Consider the following 12679-nt stretch of genomic DNA (forward strand, 5'->3'; position numbering starts at 1 on the left):
AATATTGCATTTCCAACTGGCGGCTGCCGTCGCGCCGAGATTTTACGTGGCACTCGTTACAGCGTCACGTTAGCGTATCCGAAAGGGTAGATCGTCCCGGTAAATGCAAACTCTTAAGGTCCATACACACGTACAGCACACCTCAGAACGCGTGTCATCGGCACGAGACTAAAATAGGATAGGACTTACATTTTTTTTATCCATCTCCGATAATAATAACATCGATAAATATGAATTTTCTCGTTTTTTGTCATGGTCAGTACCAGCATCAATCCATGTCGTGTCGCGGATATGTATGAACCAACCTTTACACATGGCTGCGAGGTGCGTGCGCGAAGTGCGCACCACGGAGGCGAATTTATGGATCGACTGCGAAATTGAAAGCGTAGAGGCAGAGAATTATTAGAACGCCCGGGTTATATGTTCGAGTATATCCGCTTGCTCGTGACAGCTCGCCGCGAAGAGTGTGCAGCAAGAATTTGCGAGTATCACGAGGGGGGACCGGTAATTTCGGGTGACTGAATTCGCACTCGCGTCGGGTGCATGGGAGTTATCACAACGAGATGGATAGTCGTCAATAATCGAAAGCAAGAAAAAATATCAGCAATATTGGGGGACTTCAAATCTTAATAAAAAATATGTAATAGAAATCGCGAATTTAATAAGAAATAAAAGATCTAAATTTTTATTATGTTAACATATAATATTACGTCATTAAGAACTTGAATAAAATAGCGTAAATCAAAGTATTATCAGAATAAATCAAATACAAGACTTCTATTGATTAAAATACATGTTTAAAGAACTTAATTAAAATATATTTTAACAAAAAGAACACGGAATATAAACCATAAGCAAGAAGTTTTTCATGTTTTTATCAAGCCAATTTTTATAATCTGGATTAATTTAATAATGGTTTCGTACATCTCATTAGCGAATAAAATGTGACACAAATCATATTTGTTCGTCTTTCAATCAAAGAGACATTAATTAGAGATCGATACAAAAGTTTTTTATTCGCATGTCTGACCACTATACGATTTTTCTACTGCAGTTTTCTGACAAAAACTCGATATGTTTAGGATTCTCTAAAAATATTTATGTATAGCATATATGTGTGTGTTATCTAAAAAAATATATCTTTAATCAACTTAATCGGATAATTGCCATTGACAATAGCTTTTATATAATTTTATTTCCGGTGAACGAAGCTTTCGACGCGTCATCATACAATTGTGCGATTGATTTACATCGATATGTGCGTCCAATCGTCAAACGGAAGACGAGGGCCCTCTTTATACGACAATATGGTACCACTTAACTGTGGTAAACACTCGACGCCTTTTACTGCGTTTGCGGCTATTGCGCGAGCGGCGCGGGAAAATGCGAGTGGATGAGTGCGGCTTCGAGAGCGACAACGAGGCGCGTATACAGAGAGACCGAGGGGAGGAAGCGAGAAAGCCAGACGGTCGAAAGGTGCGGGTCCATGTCGCGTTTCTATCGGGTGTCACGTTTCGCAGTATCAATAGAAAAAAAAAAGTGCAACGTGCTCGTCAGTCGATATAGGAACATTTCCGAATGAGCGAAATTCAACGTCCGATGGTCGTCGATGTTTTCGCATGGACCGTCGTAATTACGGCAGTCGACGGCAAGGTGCTACATGTCGCGCTTCTCTTCGCTCCTTCCTCTCACTGTAATTTCGCGTGTTTTAACTACGTGGTTTGACCGGACGAAAAGCCCGACCGAGAGAATTAAATCATTCGATACCCGCGTTTAGAAAAAAAAAAAAAAACGCTGCACTGAGTGTACGTGACAACGACAATTATCGAAGTGGAAACGGACAATGTCGAAATAACGGACAGGCAAAATCAGGGAAAATTTAACGAGATATTTAGTAGCGAATTATCGGTAAATGTAAAAATAGAATTAATTTTTTTATTAAAGCGAAATTCCCTTAGTAACTGCAGATTGACATATTATCATTATGTAAAAAATAAACAACAATAATATAATCAATAAAAAGAATATTATAGCATACGATCGATCAAGGAAGGATTTTCCGATACAAAAGAAAACAATGTATACGTCGCCACTTAAAACGAATTCACCGTTAAATCTTTTCATATCGATAACATAAAAACGCAGAAGAAAGTTAGAAACCGCAACGAGAAAGGCAAAGATTCGCACGAGTTTGGTCCGCATAAGCGCTTCTTAAAACTTGCCGTAACCGAGTACGCTTCGCGAACGGGAGTACAGTGGCTTGGTTGGTTCAAGTACCCGGGCGGACGATTCTCACTCTCTCAAAAGAAGTCTCTCTCTCTCTCTCTCATTTCTCGGTCTGTCTGTCTGTCTATCTCTCCCTCTCTCTTTTTCTCTTTCCATCGCCGGTAGTATTCCTCGTCGCTCTTTTGCCCGGGATGCTCAACCCCTCAACATGCGACGTATACAAGGGTGTGCACTCAAAAGTATATTCACTCATGTAGACACTGGGGGTCTCTTGAAGTCTTTACGCGAGCCGGGATGTAAAGATGCATTCACACCAACGAGAATTCTCTCAGGATGCCCGTCCCCGACGATTTACGAGCAAAAATAAAAGAAGAATAAGGCTCTTAAAAATTTCTTGGGCGTCAAAGGTTTGTAGATGTTTGCCGAGAACTGTTTTCTTCTCAACTATTATATCCTGTGTCTGACTAGCGTCTTTTTAAACAATCTTTTCTTGTTTATTCTGATCATATGCAAATATTTTATATATAGTTAAGATTGCAAATTTTATCAAGCTTTTTTGCTTATTTTTTTTCTAATATTTTCTGTTATTACAAATGATACGCAATTAATTTATATATATATATATATTATTGGTATTATTAATTCCTTTACTATCTTCAATATGTACATTATCTCTAGACCTAAACCTTGTTATATAGTTGTTATACTTCGTATCAATTTACAATATTCAACTTTTAACTATCATGATTATTTAGATAACGAGTTTTCAAATGTTCCAATATCCACAAGAACGGTAACACTTCCAGTTTCGTAGTAGCGAGGTAAATCTAACGGAGTTTGAAGCATGACGATCCTTCACCTTCGGCTACACTGTATCTCCGATGATAGGAGGTCATATGTTCTCCTGTCGAAGTTCAAAAGCTTCGATCCAACTTTGAAGTTTCATTGTCATTCGTTCAATCTGCGAGTTCTCTGGTATGAAATCGCGACCACGAGAAACGACTAAAAACTTTCTACGCTCACGAACTTTAAATTACATATTCGTAATTTAATGTCTTAATGTTTTCGTGAATATTCGTATATAATGTTTATAGTCGAAATTTCATAAAACTGTCATAAAACTTCTAATTAACATCGACAATTATGATAGTTGCAAAACTAACAGAGATGAAGAATTAATTCATTCTTTCGCATTTTGAAGAAAAAAATAACGCTTATTTCGAATTTTATCCAATTTTTTTTCGTGCGTGTCTTTGAATATTTATCAGGTTATCTATCGAAAACTGAAAATATCTAATATAGAGTTTCTATATGAACACACAGTTAAGAAAGATGTATCTTTCATGAAATTGAAACATCTTTCTTTGTTGATGCTACGAGTTCTGACAATACTATTCTTCGCAAGCCCGCATTCTCCACGTTTTATTCAAACTGCGATCGATCGGCAAATCTTGTCTCTCGTCGTGCCATCGACCATATCGTAGACGAGTGACGGTCGAATATCGACGGAATCAATATTTTCTTCGGCCTCGCCGAAACGTCGTAAAAAGCGGACGATAGAGATACTACTCGATAACAGTATAAAGTTGGCAATACAAGATTCACTTCGAATATTTTTACGAATATCAAAAGGAGCATACGATTCGTTTCGTTCGAAAAACTGGTGAGAACTCTTTCACGACTATTTATTTGTAATTATATATATATATATATATAAATATATATTCTAAATGTCTATAAACGTCATTTATGTATTTCTTACATTTTAACTCGCCAAAACTCGTTTATCTCTTACTATTCACAAATCAATGATTACTCGATTATTTATATATATATATAAATATATATAAAATATGTAAATGACAGAAATATTATAAATATAATGTCGAACGAGATTACCGGAAAAACACCGACTTATTACAGCTCGGTGTCTTTGGCCGACTGCGATTAAAGATCTTTTAATTAAAGTTGGGGCGAGATTTTTCATAAAGTTCTAACTTTTCTTTGTGATTACTCGTTATTCAGATTGAAAAAGGAAATTAGATCGCCGCGCGCGACAATACACCTATCGAATCGATCGCTCGCTTACGAAGTGCGTCTGCTCCATGAGAATTAATTTAAATCCTTTTAATTAGACAAGCGCGCGCTACTGTTTTAGTGCTCGCAAACGCAGTCACGTTTTAATTACTTTTCTTCAAACAAAAAGAGACTATGACATATAATCTGTGAGGAAAAAAATAAGATTTTGGTTAGATCTCTCATTTAATTGATGACGAGCACTCCAAGATGAGATTAAACAAACTTCGATATCTCGCGCTTTCTATGTAAAAATTCAGAATTAAAGCGTGTAATATAGAGACTACAAAGTAATTGCATTTGCATGCGAATTCTACGATCCTCCGCGGCATTTCCCGATGCATCGATTTGCGCGGATAACCATACATATTGCATTTAGATAGAATTTTTGACACGGCAATTTTTGATATGTCTCTCCTCTGAGAATGAACGTGGTACTCCGAAATGAATGTAGAAATGCAGGACAATTAAAAATTAATTATTTCGTCTATATATGCCTGAATTTTTCACGTAATGATAATGTATATATAATCTATTGAAAATAATAACACTGGAGTGGTTTTTGAGTGTTTCATAAATTACAATATTCCGCAATATAATTAGAAAAACATGCTGTTTGATAAAAAGCTATATACTCTGTTATACGAGAATTTGCTCGCGTTAACACTTTTATGAATGATGCTCTTGTATATGCTTGCAGACACATATGAATGACATACATACACCAGGAAAGTGCGTGAGCGGGTTGAGAATTAATTATGTGTCATGTGAAAAAAATGTATTCGCGCGATAAGCGGGGCTGGTGAATGTCATGAATAGTTTCAAATCGCGGTGAGTGACTGCGTAAACCGGCACCTCTTCACGTGCATGACGACGCTAGTATTATTCTAATCGCGAAACGAGATAACTCGAGGGCATTACTTACACATATTCCGTACGTTATTCCAATCGATCCCTTGCCGCGGTGCCATGAAATAAGTAATATCGCGTGTTGTGAGTACACGCACGAAAAATTCGCGGATAAAACGATACGTAAAATGGCACTTACCCAGACTGAATCCGGAATCCTTCACGTGAATGACCACCATCGGCATCAGTACCGTCACGATGAGGTTTATGACGTGGAACACCATCCCTGGGCCGTGAGCTATGATATTCTGCGACACAAAATAAAAAGATACACAAGTTATGACAGGAAGTGACTTGCACACAACACGCAGTGTATATCGCGAATGCGAAAGTGATGACGAAGAAACTAAAATGATGAACACTGTTATGAGAGTAAGTACAATTTTCTGTCGCAAATTAAAAGCAATTAGGAAGATAAAGAAAGAGAAAATAAAAACTAGTATAAAAACATACATATATACAGTTATTGTCGCTGATCGCAACATCCACCAATGACGTTACGTGTCAGTCTGTCAGTCATCGCTTCGCGCAAGCTTATATATATATATATATATATATATACCTATGTATTTGTGTGTATATAATCGCAAAAGATTATTAATTGCATAAATGTCAATGTAAATAATTAAACGTGATGAAAAACATTGTATCATGAAAAACATATCGTGCAAAAACAATGAAAGATTATTACAGTTAAATAAGTTTTGCGTTGATATATTTATAATTTTATATTTCGTCAAGCAAATATTTTTCTGTTTACGCTTCCAACGTGCTCGGTTGAAAACCTATGGGATTCTGGATATGTGTAAATCACATCGCTATGTTGGTATGCGTGATGTATCGGAACCGAGATGTAATCCGCGGCGGCCTGCGGTAAAATTTACGAAAAGTTAAACGTTATAACAAAAGTGGATTATTTAAACCTACGTAACTCGTTACGATGTGGATGATGAATTGATGGAATTCAAGCGAATTTTTTACTATCTATTATATTAATGAAATATTTTCCTTTTATTCTCAACATAAAAGTATAAATAATTATTCTTTGGTTTTATCTTTTTATAAAAATAAAATTTTTAGACAAATATCGTAACCATGCAGAAGTTAATTTTCATTTAAGATTACTCTTGAATCCAATTCAAATACGAACAGCGCTTATAAATAAACATTACTTTAGCAAAGGATAAAAGCCTGTATGTGTGCAAACGTAATTGCTTTAAATATTCAAAACGTAAGATTATCACGAGATTAATTAGCAGAATAAAATATGTTACAAAAAAACGTACAAATCACGGCCGTCATCACAACGTTCGCAAAATTGAAACACGGTATTTCATTCGTGAGATCGCACAGTTGGCTCCGCGCCTGTTATATAGGATTCAATAAAAAATTACGCACCCGTCTGGAACAAAAGGTTAATTATTTAAACGCACTGTCGGATCCGTTTGACAAAGTATCGCATGAACGTGATTTATCACCGGCAAGTTATCATGGCGCGAAAACAAACGTCTCGATGTTGGCGGTGAGAAACATTCGCTCGTCCGGAAAATATTTTCGCTTCTGCGTCGCGCATTGCAGCCTCAGCTGCAAAAACAATAGCGCCCTTCTTATTTGCATCCTCGTACTTCGTAAAGTTTTGTATCCTGAACTAATTATCCCCCCTAGGGGTTTAGAATAGATTCCATAAAGAATGCAGTTTTACAGCTTCTTCGAAACTTAACCGGCGAAGAATGCACGAGATCTTCAGAGGATAGTTAAGAAGAAATTTCTCTTCGTCGAAAGCACATTGTCTGCCGAAATCTGAACTAATTAATGAGCTACAGTCGCGGGAGATAAGATATTAAAGAGATTTATAATTTTAGAATTTTCAAACCAGTTATATCACACAAAGAACTCAAGTCTTTTAAAATTATTTAAATCTGATTTGTAACAACTGTAAAAATTTAACAACTAAAAATTTACCGGTAGAAAAACGCGCACGCACTTATAACATATACATATATTTAAAATAATGAAATTTGAAAAATATGTAACAAGCGATATCACGCAGTTAAAGGTTAAAACCCTCTTGCGATTTAGAAATCACCCAGCATTCGCATAACAATATGGAACACAGAAAGCACGTTTTCTGTTCGGTCAAATATTTACGGAGCGCTTGACCCAATTATGTCGCACAAAAGAATACCATGAATTTACGGAGACCGGCGTACGTCTAAACATTTATGCAGCAATACACATCGCAGATTCCCGACACACAAAAAGTAGAATTAACACAATTTTTGTATTCTTTTGAACATGTTAAAACGGATTTAATACCGTATCATACAGAAACGACGAAATTAATGACAAGAATTTATTATCACGTATACAAATGTAAGAAACATAATTTTTAGTAACAAAAAAATTTTTGCTGAAAATCAGTAAACTTAATCGTGATTTAAACAATATTCAAGTGTTACCAAAATAATTTTTAAATTGATTAGTATCCTCATTATCATAATGCTTTATCTTTTAATTAATAAATAAAAATAATTATCTTTTAATTAATAAATATAATTTTTATCTTTTAATAAATAAAAATAATTATTTTTTAATTAATAAATAAAAATAATTCTTTAGTTACATAAAATATTAATCTGCGCCATTTTTTGCTAAAGATAAGCGCAAGCGTGTACAAATGCTGAATAAAGACAAAACCCTATATTCTGAAAATGGATACATTTATCACAGAAGTCATCATATCTTTACTACAAATGCGCCGCATATCACATTGTTGATGGTTGACAAAACAGTTAAAAATACAGTTTGCAAGCGAACGTGACCGATAAGTTTTCCGTGCCATGAGATAACTGTGCGTTAAATTATCAAACGGAATCAATAGCACACGAGCGACTCGCATAATAAAATCCGACAATTTCATTCGAATGTAAGCGCGATCACGTAAATGATCGCGAATGCATGCGAAAACGCGAGCAGAAGTTATCCACGCGCGCGATATGTTAGTTCTGAGTATTAATTTGCTACATATTATTCATACGAGACTGCGCGAGCCCCGCGTCAGCCGAATTATTCATACAACGTTGTAATTATGCGTTCGTCATTAGCCGAATTATTAGTCAATTAGCGGCCGGCGATTAATCAGTGAGTGGTAATTACTACGTGAGCCGATCCTATCGCCAGAGTTTGTATGTCAATGACGGGATTTCGTTTCAGAAAAGGAAGCCGACAAATCGAGTTCGACGTTTAGATAGACATAGCGGATTATATCGAACTGATAATGCATCACGCGTTAAGTATTCGCGTATCACCTAAACATATCGTTGTAGTTTACATGAAAATACAAGTGCAAATATATACATCTTAAATATATATATTCTTATTTCAATTTGTTCTTCGATTTTTATATAATTCAAAATTTTTTTATTTCTGACATTGCAAGTTTATTGAATTCTTCGCGCGGAATAATTGAAAAGTCACGCGTTCATCATTACATATCATACGTTGCATGTTACTCGATCCATAACAACTTTTCGATCCACGAATAATCATCGCAAAATTATTATAATGGTATAACGTAATTATATTGACATTTATATAACGGACTATGTGACACAAAAAAATAACTGACGAACATGTTCGCCGTAAGGGAATAAACACACAACGATGCACGATAAAAGGTCCATTAATGCGTCTCTATTTTGTATGACGCTCGGAATCAACGGACTTCACAATGTGAGAATGACTGGACGCATTTCGTCGGCCGGTGATCACTTTTACGACACGACGATAAGGGAACATCGTGCGAGAGATTTCCGACGTTAAAATCCCGCTGCTGTCCGCCGGCATTATCAGCGCAGATAAAGCACTATGTATGGCACCGTACGCGTCGACTTTCACCCTCGCAACCGGGAAAAATATCACCGCCCTTATCTACCAGCCGTGGGATCGTCAAATCGATCGAATTGATTCGTTCGCAAACTTCGGCTAAGTTACGGCCAATAATCTGTGCTGACTTTAAACGGTATTCTTGGACATTATGACGGTTGTTTGAGTGGTAGTAAAAAACGCCATTGCAGGACCACTGATAGTTTTAATGACGTAATTATTGTAAAAAAAAAAACATCGTTTCAAAGTTCACAATTTATTTATAATAAGCGAATTTATGATATAGAATTTTACTAAATCTAGCATAAATAAGTTTATATACTGCATTTCTATATCAATGCATTTTATTAATAATAAATACATAATTTTTTATAATTCCCATAAAAGAGACGAATATGACAATATAAAAACAGTTTGTGAAATAGAATGAAACGGGGTTTTTTTTTTTCTTACATCGTTAGCAAAAAAGGCGGACAATGTAACGTTTCGGAATATTTCGCAGAGATGAACCTGACAGTTCATCGATATAAAAGGCTGAGTGAGAGAGCTCGGGGAAGGGTAAAACGCAACAAATGTCTCCCCTGATAGTGTTTCTGTATTTTTCTCTGTAGTTGTAGAAAGTTACTTGCCACGAGTTACTCCCTCATATCATTATTATTTAGTCTCCGTATCTTTATAAAAAAATAAAGAAAAAGAAACAGTCTGTCGGAGGTGAAAAGTGTGCAATGTGTCCCTCGGTTCCTCATGTTTATTTCTCTTTGTCTTTCTCTTTATTTTTGATTGCTCCTCGATGTCTGCCGCGAGTGCGAAAAGAAGAAGAATAAGAAGTGAAAAAGCACACGAGCAACTTCCCTTCAAGACGCGAACTTTCTTTCTAAGGTTTCATATAATAAAACTCGAATGAGTTTATTTTCGTGATAAAATGAACAGATCTTGATAAAGCGCTTGTTTATTATATCCAGTTTTTATTGACTTTATAATCGCTCTATTACGTTAAATATAAAATAATTTAAGTAAAGGAAATTAATATCGCGCATATATTTAAAAAATATTGAAAAATACCTTCCTTTATCGGCAATGCTCATTAAAATATGCGTCCATATCGCTTTGCATTAGACATGCTATCCAGCATACATTAACAAAAATATGAGAATGATTACAGTGCACACTTTTAATCGAGAGAATAAATTAATTAATCGTACGCAAAATTCTACAAAGCTGTTACTGATGCAATGTCTCGCCAATTCTTTTATTTCCAATCGATGCAATGCGAAAGCGTCGACGCTATTAAGGGCAATAAATTACAATGTAACGCCTCCCTTGTCGAACGAGTTGCGGTATCGCGCGACTATCGTTCAGTCGATTACCCGGATATTGGATTTGCTCACTTTCCGCTCGCACGCCCCTTATACATATGTATACCAAAATATTTGGAAGAAAAATTCACTCACCACAGACAGTCCTTTCTCGATCAGCAGACAAAGGGCCACTGGTACGGTGGAATCTGCAAAACAAACAAAACAAAAGGGTTAGTTTATCGATCATACGGCTCCACGTCGCTTCTCCTCTCCGCGAATTTGTCATTCTCTCGTTCTTTTACTCTCTTTCTCGCTTTTTCCCTCTTCTTCCCTCTTTTTGAAATCGGCCGAACATCGAAATGTGCAGTCGACCGATCGGCAGCCGAGCTGAAGAGAGGAAGTGACAAGGGCTTGTCACTCGGAGTGACGGTATAGAAGCAAGTGAGAGAGATGCGGAGAAAAAGAGAAAGAAGAGAGGACAGGCGAGTGTGTGGCGAAAGCTGCGCAGTGAGGATAAATGCTGCCAGTGATCGAGAGCGTCGCTCTCGAAGCGCTCGGTAGGGAGGACACAAAAAAAGAGAGCAAGCCGATATCGAACTAGCAGCGACGAAAGCGCCTCGTCGATAAATCATCCAAAATAGCACTCGATATAAAGCGGAAGTACGATTGGGCGTACATCGAGCTCGACGCGCGCCCGGAGTTCACGGAAAACAATATCGTTCCCGATTCCAACTCTATCTGCAGAATAAGAACGAAATGTGTGTTTCGTAATCGTTTATTCGTCTAAATTTTTATCGCAGAGTCGTCTGTGAAATTGCGTTCCAATGCGGCCCTATATTACCGCGCGAAGAGACTGTCGCATTCCGGAAATTTCAGAACATAAGTTATGAATCCGTCGTTGCAAATTCTACGATTTATTGTTGGAATGACAAGGATAAATGCTTTGGTAAATTTTTGTATTAAGGTAAAGTTGTTGCAAGATCATTATTTTAAAATTATTCGTCAAAATTAATAATTAAATCGTCCCATTAGATAATTTTTAATTATGCGTCACATTAAATATTTTGTCAAATAAATCTTTTCTTAAAAAATAAAATCTGCTGTTATGTATTTTTGTCTTGAAATCTACTCCGCAAGATTCTATTTTGATGTTCAGTTTTGAATATATTTTTGTAAGAGAGCTTCTGTTATTTAAATATTCTCGGAAAACCCATTAGGATGTGCTCTTCTCTTAATCTACGTACATATAAAAAAAATATCGTAGGAGAATATATATCGTATTAATAAATCGTGGTACCTATGGAAACAGTATCCGATTATACATTTGCTCTTCTAATCGAAGAGCCAAATTCGATATATTAAATCGGATTTGTATCGTATACGAAAATTACGCCCGAATAGGATAATTCAAGGATCGATCCTAACAACGGGGTTTGACGAAATACAAAATTTCTCCTTTATTTCATGTCGTTTCTCTTATCGTCCCTCGCATCGTTGCCAGAATCGAGAACATTCGGACACTTTCGAAGATTACGTGGATTTTCAGCGTGGATGAGACACGCGATAGCGGTCGCTGTACTCGGTAAGATTTCACTGCGAGTGCCTCATCGTATTCCTCGAGCTATCATCCGCTCTGGGATAAAATATAGGCGAAACTTAAATAAGTTTAAGAGATGCAACCGGGTGATAGGCAAACTCGCAGGATTGGGAATTGCGAAAGCATCACGTCGAAGGAACCAGACGCGAGGATCCGGAAATGCATGCGCCTGCGGCATCAAGAATTTTAGTAGTATGAGTTATTAATGTTTTAATGAAAACATTGGCTATGCATTGTTTTCAAGAAATTTGATCTTTTCGACGCTGATGCGAAACGTATTAATATATTAATACATCACGCAATCTGCAGCTGTCAAGCTTCATTAAAGCAGGAAAATTTTCGTCCGGCTACAAATAATATTACAAAAACAGATTTTTGCTTTAATAAGGTTCGGACATATTTCTCCAAAGAGATTTTTAAAAGTTATCAAATTTGAATATTTTAACTAGTTAATTACTGCCTGCCACTTTTGCTTGAAATGTCTAGATTACAAAAATAATCGAGTTATCTTTATCATGACAAATTGTGTCGTTTTATGAAATCTTTATACAAGGAACGTTATTACAAGATATAGGTCGAATATAACAGATCATGCATAATTACTAGTTTTCACGTTACACGCAAGTATCATATATTACTGTAATGATTGTACGAGAGTATTTTTGTCTTTGCAACTATAATTAAGTAC

General features: G+C 36.2%; 1 protein-coding gene across 1 annotated transcript in view; it reads right to left on the reverse strand.

Moving 5' to 3' along the window:
- Positions 1–12679, reverse strand: part of LOC115242388 (diacylglycerol O-acyltransferase 1) — an 89210-nt gene that overhangs the window by 44280 nt on the left and 32251 nt on the right. Inside the window, exons 4-5 of the mRNA XM_029818643.1 lie at positions 10548–10600; positions 5351–5459 (exon numbers count right to left, since the gene is read on the reverse strand). Of these exons, the coding sequence (XP_029674503.1) occupies positions 5351–5459; positions 10548–10600 (162 nt within the window). The remainder of the gene's footprint in view (positions 1–5350; positions 5460–10547; positions 10601–12679) is intronic.

This window comes from Formica exsecta, unplaced genomic scaffold (assembly GCF_003651465.1).
Source record: "Formica exsecta isolate Colony F162 unplaced genomic scaffold, ASM365146v1 scaffold591, whole genome shotgun sequence".
NCBI lineage: Eukaryota > Metazoa > Arthropoda > Insecta > Hymenoptera > Formicidae > Formica > Formica exsecta.